Genomic DNA, 15,140 nt, shown 5'->3' on the forward strand with positions numbered 1-15,140 from the left:
CACTCACCTTGTGGAATGGCTGCCCCGACGTCAGGATGATCCTCCCCTCCTGCCTGGCGACCTGTGTGGGAGGGGCGACCAGCGTGTGAGGGGGCAGCTCCGCCTCCTGGACTGGGCCGCCTCTGCTCGCCGCCCCCTAGCTCCCCGGATCCTGGCCCTGCACTAGGCGCCCTTTGTTCTCCAGGGTGGCCTCTGCCTGGGGTCTGGGTGATGAGGAACCCTGCTGGCCCTCAGACACCTGCAGCCCGGGTCCTGGGTGTCGCCTCATTGTATAGATTTAATCTTGGCACCATGCAAACATTTGTTTTTCATAATTACAAACAAAATTGAATTTAAAAAGCCATCCCTCAAAAGCAGAAGAGAATGAAATAAATAAAACATACACAGAGGTATTCCAAGAGACTCTGGAGATTTGAAAACACAGTAACTTGCCCCTAGCTCCTAGGGAACCAACTACACATCAAAAATGAAGAAAACCGGCCGGGCGCGGTGGCTCACGCCTGTAATCCCAGCACTTTGGGAGGCCGAGGCGGGCGGATCACGAGGTCAGGAGATCGAGACCATCCTGGTTAACACGGCGAAACCCCATCTCTACTAAAAATACAAAAAAACTAGCCGGGCGAGGTGGCGGCACCTGTAGTCCCAGCTACTCAGGAGGCTGAGGTAGGAGAATGGCGTGAACCCGGGAGGCGGAGCTTGCAGTGAGCCGAGATCACACCACTGCACTCCAGCCTGGGCGACAGAGCGAGACTCCATCTTAAACAAAAAAAAATAAAAATAAAAATGAAGAAAACCCTGCAGTGACGATACTATGGGTGACTGTCGGTGCCGACGTGGCTCTTCCAAAGCTGTGTATGAACTGTGGTACAAAACAGACGGACTATTTTGCTGATTTTGTGAGTATGAGAGTTTTCAGCTGACAAAGGAGATAAAAATTAAAATTAAGGATATTAAGCTTACAAGAAAACTCCAGCTCTGAATAGAAAGCTTCAGTATGAATTTCTGATGTATGTTATATATATTTTTATTTTTTTATTTTTTATTTTTATTTTTTTTGAGACGGAGTCTTGCTCTGTCGCCCAGGCTGGAGTGCAGTGGCCGGATCTCGGCTCACTGCAAGCTCCGCCTCCCGGGTTCCGGTCATTCTCCTGCCTCAGCCTCCCGAGTAGCTGGGACTACAGGCGCCTGCCACCTCGCCCGGCTAGTTTTTTTTTTTTTTTTTTTTTTTTTTTTTTGAGACGGAGTCTTGCTCTGTCGCCCAGGCTGGAGTGCAGTGGCCGGATCTCAGCTCACTGCAAGCTCCGCCTCCCGGGTTCCGGTCATTCTCCTGCCTCAGCCTCCCGAGTAGCTGGGACTACAGGCGCCCGCCACCTCGCCCGGCTAGTTTTTTGTATTTTTTAGTAGAGACGGGGTTTCACCCTGTTAGCCAGGATGGTCTCGATCTCCTGACCTCGTGATCCGCCCGCCTCAGCCTCCCAAAGTGCTGGGATTACAGGCTTGAGCCACCGCGCCCGGCCTCGCCCGGCTAGTTTTTTGTATATTTTAGTAGAGATGGAGTTTCACCGTGTTAGCCAGGATGGTCTCGATCTCCTGACCTCGTGATCCGCCCGTCTCGGCCTCCCAAAGTGCTGGGATTCCAGGCGTGAGCCACCGCACCCGGCCTATATATTTTTAAAAGTGTATTTCCGCACAGTCTGCTGCAAAGGTCTAGAGACAAGACCCAATCCCATCACCGGGAGTGCCTGTACCCAACACTGGTTTCTACATTTTACACTAAAAGGAGCCCGAGCTTTTTGGAGAAATGACTGATTCCAGATCTAAGGCAGAAATGCAGACAATGGGGCCAGAGCCTCTAGACCCTGCAGAAGGCAATAGTGATCCAAGAGCCAAGTGTCACATCCGAGGACTCAGGAGCCAGTGGGGCTCCCACGCTACAGGGAGGCAACATGCCAGTCAGGGAACAGAGGTGCGGCGGAGGACACAGACACCTTTCTATGCGTTCAGAATGGTTCCTTAAAATCATTAATTTGTTTTTTTTTTTTGAGATGGAATCTCGCTTGGTCGCCCAGGCTGGAGCGCACAATCTCAGCTCATTGCAATGTCCTCCTCCCAGGTTCAAGCGATTCTCGTGCCTCAGCCTCCCAAGTAGCTGGGATTACAGGCACCTGCCACCACACCCAGCTAATTTTTGTATTTTTAGTTGAGACGGGGTTTCGCCATGGTGGCCAGGCTGGTCTCAAACTCCTGACCTCAGGTGACCCGTCTGCCTTGGCCTGCTAAAGTGCTGGGATTACAGATGTGAACCACCGTGCCCAGCCAAATCATTAGTTATCTTTAAGAGTGCAAGACCAACTCAAAAACATCAGAGCTAATACTATAAAACTCTTACAAGAGGCTGGGCAAGGTGGCTCGTGCCTGTAATCCCAGCACTTTGGGAGGCTGTGATGGGCAGATCGCTTGAGTCCAGGAGTTCTAGACCAGCCTGGGCAACATAGCGAAACCCCATCTCTACAAAAAATAAAAAAAGGCCGGGCGCGGTGGCTCAAGCCTGTAATCCCAGCACTTTGGGAGGCCGAGACGGGCGGATCACGAGGTCAGGAGATCGAGACCATCCTGGCTAACACGGTGAAACCCCGTCTCTACTAAAAATACAAAAAACTAGCCGGGCGAGGTGGCGGGCGCCTGTAGTCCCAGCTACTCCGGAGGCTGAGGCAGGAGAATGGCATAAACCCGGGAGGCGGAGCTTGCAGTGAGCTGAGATCCGGCCACTGCAGTCCAGCCCGGGCTACAGAGCAAGACTCCGTCTCAAAAAAAAAAAAAAAAAAAATAAAAAAAAAAAAAAACTAGGCAGGTGTGCCTGTAGTCCCAGCTCCTTAGGAGGTCAACATGCGATGATCACCTGAGCCGGGAGGTCAAGGCTGCAGTGGGCTGTGTTCACGCCACCGCACTCCAGCCTGGGCTACAAAGAAACCCTATCTCAAAAAAAAAAAAAAAAAAAAAAAAAAAAAGATTCTTAGAAGAAGACACAGGGACCACTTCCTGGCACTGTATTTGGCCAGGATTTCTTTGATATGACACCATAGCAAAGGCAGCAAAAGAAACGCTGGAGTGACTGGACCCTCATTACAGTGAAATGTGCGCATAGGACACTCTGGAGGAGTAAACACCGAAGGGTGGAGATGTTGGTATTTGCAAATCACGTATCTGGCCAGGGGTTGATATCCAGAGTAGAGGAGGAACCCTATAATTCAACAACAGAAAAGTAAATAATCCGGTTTAAAAATGGAAGGGCGGGGCGCGGTGGCTCACGCCTGTAATCCCAACACTTTGGGAGGCCTAGGCGGGAGGATGACCTGAGCCTGGGAGGCTGAGGCTGCTGTGAGCTGTGATCGTGCCACTGCACTCCAGCCTGGGTAACAAAGTGAGACCTTATCTCAAAAAGAAAAAAAAAAAGTTGACAAAGGATTTGACTAGACACCTCTTCAAAGATATACGCGTGGCCAATAAGCGCGTGAAAAGACACTCAACATCATTCGTCATTAGCGAAATGTAAATAAAAACCACAGTGAGACATCACACCCATCAGGATGGCTTTTACAAAAAAAAAAAAAAAAGGGAAATAATGTTGGTGGGATGTGGATAAACTGAACCCTCATGCGTCACTGGTGGGAAGGTAAACGGTGCGGCCGCTGTGGAAAACAGTGTGATGGTTCCTCAAGAAGTTAAACACATGGCTCAAGCCTGTAATCCCAGCACTTTGGGAGGCCGAGACGGGCGGATCACGAGGTCAGGAGATCGAGACCATCCTGGCGAACACGGTGAAACCCCGTCTCTACTAAAAATACAAAAAACTAGCCGGGCGAGGTGGCGGGCGCCTGTAGTCCCAGCTACTCCGGAGGCTGAGGCAGGAGAATGGCGTAAACCCGGGAGGCGGAGCTTGCAGTGAGCTGAGATCCGGCCACTGCACTCCAGCCTGGGCGACAGAGCCAGACTCCGTCTCAAAAAAAAAAAAAAAAAAAGAAGTTAAACACAGAGTCAGAAGAGGATTCAGCAGTTTCACCTTTAGCTGTAAATGCAAAAAACGGAAAGCACGAGCTCAAGCACATCCTTATCCATCTGTGTTCGTAGCAGCCACATTCAGAATAACCAGAAGACAGAAGCAACCTGGGGTCCACCCACAGACGAATGGAAACAAAACGGGCCCATCCCGCAACGGAACGTCATCTAGCCTCAGAAAGGAAGGACGTTCAGACACAGGCTACGGCACAGATAGACTCTCATGAAACAACACGGGTCCATCCCGCAACAGAACGTCATCCAGCCTCAGAAAGGAAGGACGTTCAGACACAGGCTATGGCACAGATGGACCCTCATGACACGCCGAGTGGAAGATGCCAGACGCAAACGGGCAGATACTATATGATTCCACGTCTAAGAGGTACCTAGGACAAGTCAATTCATAGAGGCAGGAAGTGGAACAGTGGCCACTAGGGCTAGAGGGAGGGGAGGGGAGATAACTATTGGCTCAGAGTCGTTGTTGTTGTTGTTTTGAGACGGAGTCTCGCTCTGTCGCCCAGGCTGGAGTGTAGTGGTGTGATCTCGGCTCACTGCAAGCTCCACCTCCCTGGTTCACGCCATTCTCCTGCCTCAGTCTCCTGAGTAGCTGGGACTACAGGCACCCGCCACCACGCCCGGCTAATTTTTTTGTTTTGTATTTTTAATAGAGATGGGGTTTCACCATGTTTACCAGGATGGTCTCGATCTCCTGACCTTGTGATCCACCCGTCTCGGCCTCCCAAAGTGCTGGGATTCCAGGCGTGAGCCCCCGCCCCTGGCTGGTGCGGAGTCTTTGTTTGGGATGATACTGAGTTCTGGAAAGAGGTGGTGGTGATGGATATATGATGTAGTGAGTGTGCTAATGCCACTGCACTGCACACTTAAAAACGGTTAAAATGGTCAATTTTGTATTATGTATGTTTTACCACAAAAAAGGAAGAAAAAAAGCGACACAGCAAGTAGCTACTTTGCGGTGATAACAAGTATACACCAATATGATGAGTAAAAACAACTAATATACACCTACATGATGACTAAAAAACAAAAGTAAAAACAAACACAACTGGTAAATAAAGTAAATATACAGGAAAAAAGGAAACAAGGGTCAAAGGGAAGAAACAGACTAGTTATACAGGAACTACACACGGCTACACGGGGCCACACAGGGCTACACAGGAACTACATGGGGCAACATGGGAACTACAGAGGGGCCACAGAGGGACTACAGTGGGGTTACACAGGAGCTACACGGGGCTACACAGGAACTACACGGGGCTACACGGGAACTACACGGGGCTACATGGGAACTACACAGGGCTACACAGGGCCACACAGGGCTACACAGGAACTACACGGGGCTACACAGGAACTACACAAGAACTACACGGGGCTACACAGGAACTACACGGGGCTACACAGGAACTACACGGGGTTACACAGAACTATATGGGAACTACATGGGGCTACACAGGAACTACACAGGAACTACACAGGGCTACACAGGAACTACACGGGGCTACACAGGGCTACATAGGAACTACATGGGGCTACACGGGGCTACATAAGAACTACACGGAGCTACACAGGAACTACATGGGAACTACACGGGGCTACACGGGAACTACACGGGGCTACACGGGAACTACACGGGAACTACACGGGGCTACACGGGAACTACACGGGAACTACATGGGGCTACACGGGAACTACATGGGAACTACACGGGGATACACGGGAACTACACAGGAACAACACGGGGCTACACGGAACTACACGGGGCTACACGGGAACTACACAGGAACTACACAGGGCTACACGGGAACTACATGGGAACTACATGGGGCTACACGGGACTACACGGGAACTACACGGGGCTACATGGGAACTACACGGGGCTACACGGGAACTACACGGGAACTACACGGGGATACACGGGAACTACACGGGGCTACATGGGAACTACACGGGCTACATGGGAACTACATGGGGCTACATGGGAACTACAGAGGGGCCACAGAGGAACTACACGGGATACACAGGAGCTACACAGGACTGATGGCGAACTTCTGGAGGGCAACAATGGAGCCAAAAGGCAGTGGAGGGTTTTCAAAGTTCTGTGGAGCTGCTGGTACAAACCCAGCAACACTCTCCTTCAAGAAAGAGGAAACAGAGCTTTTTAGAAAGGAAAAATGGCCCCAATTAAAGAACAAGGAAAATTCATTAACAAGAAGGAGTCTGTTGTTTCCCAGAGGAAGGTCTGCCATGCAATAAATGGTCCACACATCATCAACACTAAAAGACGTCGAGTCCATCAAGGAAACATGATCATGTCTAATTCGCAGAATTAAGAAAAACAGCATCGTGTTAACATTCTGGAAAATGACAGCAGGTAAGAAAGATAAATGGACCCTGCAAACAGAATCCAACAGCACATTAAAGCAATAACTCACCATGGTCGAGTGAGTTTCATCCCAGGGATTCAGGGGGGTTCAACATGTGCAAGTCAGAAAGTGTGATTCATCACATAAACAGAATTAAAAACAAAAACGACATGATCATCTCAATAGAGGCATAAAAAACATTTGATAAAATCTAGCATTGCTTTATGATAAAAATCCTCACCCAACTAGGCATGGAAGGAACATACCTCAAAATAATAAAAGCCATATATGACACACCTGCAGCCAACATCATATTCAACGAGGAAAAGCGGAAAACAGCCCCCCTGAGAACTGGAACGAGAGAAGGTTGCCCTCCCCTCACCCTCCCGCCCTCACAACATAGTGCTCGAAGTCCTGACCAGCATTCTCAGGGAAGAGAGAGAAAGAGAGGGCATCCAAATGGGAAAACAGGAAGTCAAACTATCTCTGTTTGCCAGTGTTGTGACTGTATACCTCGAACACCCTAAAGGCTCCTCCAAGACTCCTCGATTTGACAAATGAATTCAGTCAAGTCTCAGGTTACAAAATCAATGTGCACAAATCAGTAGCACAACCACCAAGCTGAGAAGGAAACCAAGAACTCAGGCCGGGCACGGTGGCTCATGCCTGTAATCCCAGCACTTTGGGAGGCCCACGGGGGTGGCTCACTTGAGGTCAGGAGTTTGAGACTAGCCTGGATAACATGGTGAAACCCCGTCTCTACTAAAAATACAAAAATTAGCCTGGGTGTGGTGGTGCGTGCCTGTAATCCCAGCTATCCCGGAGGCTGAGGCAGGAGAATTGCATGAACCCGGGAGGTGGAGGTTGCAGTGAGCCGAGATGGCATCACTGCACTCCAGCCTGGGCGACAGGGCGAGACTCCATCTCAAAAAAAAAAAGTAAATAAATAAATATGTGGGGGAAAAAAAAAAACAAAACTCAATCCCTTTTACAATATCTGCGCAATGACAACACACACACACACACACACACACACACACACACACACAACAAACCTAGGAATGTACTTAACCAAGGAGGTGAAAGACCTCTACAAGGACAACTACAAAATGCTGCTGAAAGAAATCATCAATGACACAAACAAATGGAAATACATCCCATGCTCAAGAATTGGAGGAATCAATATTGTGAAATAACCAAAGTGCCCAAAGCAATCTACAGATTAAGTGCAATTCCTATCAAAGTACCAACATCGCTTTTCACAGAATTAGAAAAAACAATCCTAAAATTTGTATGAAACCAATAGAGAGCCTGAATAGCCTAAGCAGTTCTAAGGAAAAAGAACTAACCTAGGCCGGGCGAAGTGGCTCATACCCAGCACTCTGGGAGGCTGAGGCGGGTGGATCACAAGGTCAGGAGTTCAAGACCAGCCCGGCCAACACGGTGAAACTCCATCTTTACTAAAATACAAAAAATTAGCCGGGCATGGTGGCAGGTGCCTGTAGTCCCAGCTCCTCCGGAGGCTGAGGCAGGGGAATCCCTTGAACCTAGGAGGCAGGGGTTCCAGTGAGCTGAGATTGTGCCACTGCACTCCAGCCTGGTGACAGAGTGAGACTCTGTCTCAAAAAAAACCCTCCAAAACCAAAACACAAATCTGGAGACATCACATCACCCAACTTCAAATTACACTTGTGATGGTTTCTATTGAGTGTCAACTGGATTGGATTGAAAGATGCCAAGTACTGATCCTGGGTGTGTCTGTGAGGGTGCTGCCAAAGGGGATTTACATTTCACAGAGTCCATGGACTGGGAGAGGCAGACCCGCCCTCAGTAGGCACCATCTAATCTGCGGCCAGCACGGCCAGAATAAAGCAGGCAGGAGAAGATGGAAGAGCCGACTTGCTGAGTCTTCCGGCCCCATCCCTCTCCCGTGCTGGGTGCTTCCTGTCCTCGAACATCAGACTCCAAGTTCCTCAGCTTTTGGACTCTTACACGTACACCAGTGGTTTGCCAGGGGCTGTCGGGCCTTTGGCCGCAGACTGAAGGCTGCACTGCCAGCTTCCCAACTTTTGAGATTTTGGGACTCGGACTGATCCACCACTGGCTTCCTGGCTCCTCAACTTGCAGACGGCCTATTGTGAGGCTTTACCTTGTGATCCTGCGAGTCAACTCTCCTTAGTAAACTTCCTTTCGTGGGCCGGGCGAGGTGGCTCACGCCTGTCATCACAGCACTTTGGGAGGCCGAGGCGGGTGGATCACGAGGTCAGGAGATCGAGACCATCCTGGCTAACACGGTGAAACCCCATCTCTACTAAAAATACAAAAAATTAGCCGGGCGTGGCGGCGGGCGCCTGTAGTCCCAGCTACTCTGGAGGCCGAGGCAGGAGAATGGCGTGAACCTGGGAGGTAGAGCTTGCAGTGAGCCGAGATCACGCCACTGCACTCCAGCCTAGGTGACAGAGCGAGACTCCGCCTCAAAATAAAATAAAATAAAATAAACTTCCTTTCACATGCACATCTATCCTATCAGTTCTGTCCCTCTAGAGAACCCTGACTGACACTACAAGGCTCTGTGTTTGGATATGTCCCCGCCCAAATCTCATCTTGAAATGCAAGCCTCAGCGTTGGAGGTGCAGCCTGGCGGGAGGTAACTGGAAGTGACTGGATCACGGGGGATGATTTCTCAGGAGTGGTTTAGCACCATCCCCCTTGGTCCTGTCCTTGCCTGGTCGTTTAAAAGTGCACAGCGCGTCCCCTCTTGCTCTCTCGCTCCTGCCTTCACCATGTGACATGCAAGCTCCTGCTTTGCCTTCTGCCAGGACCGGAAGTTTCCAGAGGCTCCCCAGAAGCAGATGCCAGTGATGTGGTTCCTGTACAGCCTCCAGAACCATGAGCCAACCGAATTTCTTTTAAGTTACCCAGTCCCAGGTATTTCTTTTTGTCTTTTTTTTGAGACAGAGTTTCGCTCTGTCACCCAGGCTGGAGTACAGTGCAGTGACATGATGTCAGCTCACTGCAACCTCTGTCTCCCAGGTTCAAGTGATTCTCCTGCCTCAGCTTCCCAAGTAGCTGGGACTACAGGTGCCCACCATCAAGCCCGACAATTTTTTTTTTTTGAGATGGAGTCTTGCTCTGTCACCAGGCTGGAGTGCGGTGGCGTGATCTCAGTTCATGACAAGCTCTACCTCCCAGGTTTAAGCGATTCCCCTGCCTCAGCCTCCTGAGTAGCTGGGACTACAGGCACCCACCACCATGCCCAGCTAATTTTTTGTATTTTAGAAGAGACGGGGTTTCACCATGTTGGTCAGGCTGGCCTCGAACTCCCAACCTCAGGTGATCCGCCTGCCTCAGCCTCTCTCAAAGTCCTAGGATTACAGGCGTGAGCCACTGCACCTGGCCGCAGGTATTCCTTTATAGCAATGTGAGAATGGACTAACACAGTATAGTTACCAAAACAGCATAGTACTGATATAAAAGTAGATACATAGACCAATGGGATGGAATAGAGAATCCAGAAATAAAACCAAATACTTACAATCAACTGATCTTTTCAAAGTCTAAATAAACATAAATTGGAGAAAAAGGCACCTTATCAAATAACTGGTGCTGGGAAAACTGGCTGGCTACATGTAGGGGAATGAAACTGGATCCCTATCTCTCACCATATACAAAAACCAACTCAAGATGGATGAAAGACTTAAATCTAAGACCTGAACCATAAACATTCTAGAAGAAAATCGAGGAAAGCTCTTCTGCACATTGGCTTAAGCAAACAGTTTTGACTAGAACCACAAAAGCAAATGCAACAAAAAGAAAAATAAATAAATGCAACCTAATTCAACTAAAAAGCTTCTGCACAGCAAAAGAAATAATCATCAGAGAAAACAAACAGCCCACAGAATGGGCGAAAATATTTGCAAACTATGCATCTAACGAAGAGGTAATATCAAGCATCTACAAGGAACTCAAACCAATCAGCAAGAAAAAAAACAAAGAATCCCATCAAAAAGTGGGCAAATGACATGTGAATAGACATTTCTCAAAAGAAGATATACAAATAGCCAGCAAACGTGAAAAAGTGTTCAACATCACGAATCATCAGGGAAATGCAAATTAAAACCACAATGAGATGCCACCTTGCCCTACAGCCAGAATAGACATTATTAAAATGTAAAAAAGACCAGCGCAGTGGCTCACACCTTAATCCCAGCACTTTGGGAGGCCAAAGCGGGTGGAGCACAAGGTCAGGAGTTCAAGACCAGCCTGCCCAACATGGTGAAACTCGGTCTCTGCTAAAAAGACAAAAATTTAGCCAGGCGTGGCGGCAGGTGTCTGTAGTCCCAGCTACTCAGAAGGCTGAGGCAGAATAATCATTTGAACCTGGGAGGTGGACGTTGCAGTGAGCCAAGATCGCACCATTGCACTCCAGCCTGGTGACAGAGCTAGACTTCATCTCAAAATAAATAAATAAATAAATAAATAAATAAATAAATAAATATAAATATAAATAAATAATTAGTACAACATCTATGAAAACAGCATGAAGATTTCTCAAAGAATTAAAAGCAGATCTACCATGTACTCCAGCAGTCCCACTATTGAGTATCTACCCAAAGGAAAATAAGTTATTATATCAGAAAGACACCTGCACACATATGTTTATCACAGCACAATTCACAATTGCAAAGATATGGAACTAACCTAAATATCCATCAACCAACGAGTGGATAAAAAAATGTGGTATATATACACCATGGAATACTACTCAGCCATAAAAAAGAACAAAATAATGTCTCCGCAGAAACCTGAATGGATCTGGAGGCCATTACTCTAAGTAAATCAGGAATGGAAAACCAAATACTGTATGTTCTCACTTACAAGTGGGAACTAACCTATGGGTACACAAAGGCATGCAGAGTGATATAATGGACACTGAAGGCTCAGAAGTGGGGAGGGCAGGAGGAGGAGGAGTAAGGGATAAAAAGCGACATATTGGGTACAATATATACTATTTGGGTGACAGTGCAGTAACATATCAGACTTTGTCATTATACAATTCATCCATTTAACCAAATGCCACTTGTACCCCAAAAGCTATTGAAATATATGAAACATAAATCGATGTAAGATCCCTGACTCAACTGTAACTTTAGATATTGTTAACTCAAATATACGTGTTAACATTTCTCGGCCATGCGTGGTGGCTCATGCCTGCAATCCCAGCACTTTGGCAGGCCGAGGCAGGTGGATTACTTGAGGTCAGGAGATTGACACCAGCCTGGCCAACATGGCGCAACCTCATCTCTACCAAAAATATAAACGTTAGGTGGGTGTGGTGCTGGGCACCTGTAGTTCCAGCTACTCAGGAGGCTGAGGCAGAACTGCTTGAACCTGGGAAGTGGAGATTGCAGTGAGCCAAGATAGTGCCACTGCACTCCAGCCTGGGTGACAAAGCGAGACTCTGTCTTAAAAAAAAAAAAAAAAAAAAAAAAAATTCTAGGGCAATCCCTACAAAGAAAATAAATAAATCCATAGCAAAATACGCATATTTTAAGAAAACAAGGAAAGCAACAGCAATAGAATTTATAGCTTTCAAACTGACTGAAGGAAACATAGAATGAAGGTAAAAAAGCTAAAAGCATGAAAAAAAGAAGGGGAAAAAGAATAGGAAAAGTTGTACAAATAGAAAGCACAAATTAAGATAGTACGACTAAACCCAAATTCTATCAATAATTACAATAAATGTAAAAGGACTAAACTAATAAGTTAAAAAGCAAAGACTCAGACTAGATTTAAAAAAAAAATCCAGCTAGAAACAGTTTACAAGAAATATACCTACTATATAAAAGAAGTTTGAAAGTAAAAGGATGAAAAAGTGCTCTACCAGTACTAACCAAAGAATAATGGAGAAATGGTATTAATGTTAAAATATACACACACACACACACACACACATATATATATTTTTTGAGACGGAGTCTCGCTCTGTCACCCAGGCTGGAGTGCAGTGGCTGGATCTCAGCTCACTGCAAGCTTTGCCTCCCAGGTTTACGCCATTCTCCTGCCTCAGCCTCCCGAGTAGCTAGGACTACAGGCACCCGCCACCTCGCCCGGCTAGTTTTTTTTTTTTTTTGTATTTTTTAGTAGAGACAGGGTTTCACCGTGTTAGCCGGGATGGTCTCGATCTCCTGACCTCATGATCCACCCGTCTCGGCCTCCCAAAGTGCTGGGATTACAGGCTTGAGCCACCGCACCCAGCCAGTTAAAATATATTTTATAGCAAAAAGCATTACTGGAGTCAAAGAAGTTCACCTCATAATTATAAAATATTTCACACAATAGAAAGATATAATAATTATAATAATAATATGTATATGCACCTACTAACATAACTTTAAAACATATAAAGCAAACACTGACATAATTGCGTGGAAAATTTGATGAATGCACCATCACAGGAAACTTCAGTATGGCTCTCTTGGTAGAATCAGGCAGAAAAGCAAATAGGATAGAGATGATTTAGGCTGGGTGCGGTGACTCACGCCTGTAATCCCAGCACTTTAGGAGGCTGAGGTGGGCAGATCACAAGGTCAGGAGTTCAAGACCAGCCTGGCCAATATGGTGAAACTCCATCTCTACTAAAAAGACAAAAATTAGCCAGGTATGGTGGTGCACATCTGTAGTCCCAGCTACTTGGGAGGCTGAGGCAGGAGAATTGCTTGAACCAGGCAGGCGGAGCTTGCAGTGAGCCGAGATGGTGCCACTGCACTCCAGCCTGGGTGACAGAGTGAGATTTCTTCCCCCCAAAAAAGAAAAAGATGAGTTGAGCAACACATTTGGCAAAGCTGGATCTACTGAGTGTGTGTCTATGTTGCGGGGTAGGGAAGTGGGAAGGAGAGAGGGGGAGAGAGATGAGTATGACTGGAAGGGGATACCATGTATCCTCTATTTTATTTATTTATTTATTTATTTTTTGAGAGGGTCTCCCTCTGTCACCCAGGCTGGAGTGCAGTGGTGCGATCTCGGCTCACTGCAAGCTCCACCTCCCGGGTTCACCCCATTCTCCTGTCTCAGCCCCCCCAGTAGCTGGGACTACAGGCACCCGCCACCACGCCCAGCTAATTTTGTGTATTTTTAGTGGAGACGAGGTTTCACCGTGTTAGCCAGGATGGTCTCAATCTCCTGACCTCGTGATCCACCAGCATCGGCCTCCCGAAGTGCTGGGATTACAGGCGTGAGCCACCGTGCCCGGCCGATACCATGTATCCTTTTACAGTCCATGTGGATAAAGTCCATGTGGATAAAAAGGATCATCTACTTGGCTACGAAGCACATCTTAAGAAATTTCCAAAACTGGAAATATACAGACTATGTTCCTGAAGTTAGGTTAGAAATCATTTTTAAAAAGATAACTAAAAGCCCCAAGATCCAAGCTTTCTAAAATTGAAAAACAGCCTTCCAAAGAATGAAGTCAAATAAGTAATCATAATTGACATTCAAACGTTACTAGAACTAAAAACAATGAAAACACTCTATATCAAAACTGATAAAACGCAGTGAAAACAATACTTTGAGAAAAATTTATGACCTTAAATATTTATATCATTAAAATATAAGAGTCTGAAAATTAAAGAGCTGAGCGACGTCACTTGGAAACAAACCCAAGAAAGGAAAAGGAAGGAAATTATAAAGATAAGATTAGAAATTGATGAGATAGACAACAAAAATGCAACAGAAAGACTCAACAAAGCCAAATACTTGTTATTTTAAAAGGCAGTAAGTTGGCCAGGCACGGTGGCTCACACCTGTAATCCCAGCACTTTGGGAGGCGGAGGTGGGCAGGTCATGAGGTCAGGAGATCGAGACCATCCTGGCCAACAGGGTGAAACCCTGTCTGTACTAAAAATACAAAAAAATTAGCCGGGCGAGGTGGTGGGCGCCTGTAGTCCCAGCTACTCAGGAGGCTGAGGCAGGAGAATGGCGTGAACCCGGGAGGCGGAGCTTGCAGTGAGCCGAGATCCAGCCACTGCACTCCAGCCTGGTCGACAGAGTGAGACTCCGTCTCAAAAAAAAAAAAAGGCAGTAAGTTGACACATTTCTGCGAGATCACGAGAAGAGCGAGAGCAAAAGGAAGGGAACCCAGCTGCAGACATAGCAGAGCCTTAACAGAGGACACTAACAATTTATACTTATATATTTGAAATGTTGGATTAAATGGACACATTCCAGAAAAATTATAAATGACCAAATGCGATCAAGAAGACACAGCCAGCCAAGTGGTTCTATAACTATTAATAAAACTCAGTATTAGAACATTCTCCTCAAAGAAAACATCAGGCCGTGGCCAGGCGCGGTGGCTCACGCCTGTAATCCCAGCACTTTGGGAGGCCGAGATGGGCGGATCACGAGGTCAGGAGATCGAGACCATCCTGGCTAACCTGGTGAAACCCCGTCTCTACTAAAAAAAATACAAAAAACTAGCCGGGCGAGGTGGCAGGTGCCTGTAGTCCCAGCTACTCGGGAGGCTGAGGCAGGAGAATGGCGTAAACCCGGGAGGCGGAGCTTGCAGTGAGCTGAGATCCGGCCACTGCACTCCAGCCTGGGCGACTGAGCGAGACTCCGTCTCAAAAAAAAAAAAGAAAGAAAACATCAGGTCGGGAAGCCTCATGGGAGGTGAGCCAATTTCAGGAGCAGGTAATTTAA

General features: G+C 47.2%; 1 protein-coding gene across 7 annotated transcripts in view; it reads right to left on the reverse strand.

The window, feature by feature from the left end:
- Window positions 1–15,140, reverse strand: part of EXD3 (exonuclease 3'-5' domain containing 3) — a 120,027-nt gene that overhangs the window by 15,938 nt on the left and 88,949 nt on the right. For all 7 annotated transcript variants that reach the window (XM_073022122.1, XM_008005466.3, XM_073022119.1 and 4 more), the window contains one exon: window positions 8–61. In XM_073022122.1, the coding sequence (XP_072878223.1) occupies window positions 8–61 (54 nt within the window). The remainder of the gene's footprint in view (window positions 1–7; window positions 62–15,140) is intronic.

The sequence above is a fragment of the Chlorocebus sabaeus genome, chromosome 12 (genome assembly GCF_047675955.1).
Source record: "Chlorocebus sabaeus isolate Y175 chromosome 12, mChlSab1.0.hap1, whole genome shotgun sequence".
Classification (NCBI taxonomy): domain Eukaryota; kingdom Metazoa; phylum Chordata; class Mammalia; order Primates; family Cercopithecidae; genus Chlorocebus; species Chlorocebus sabaeus.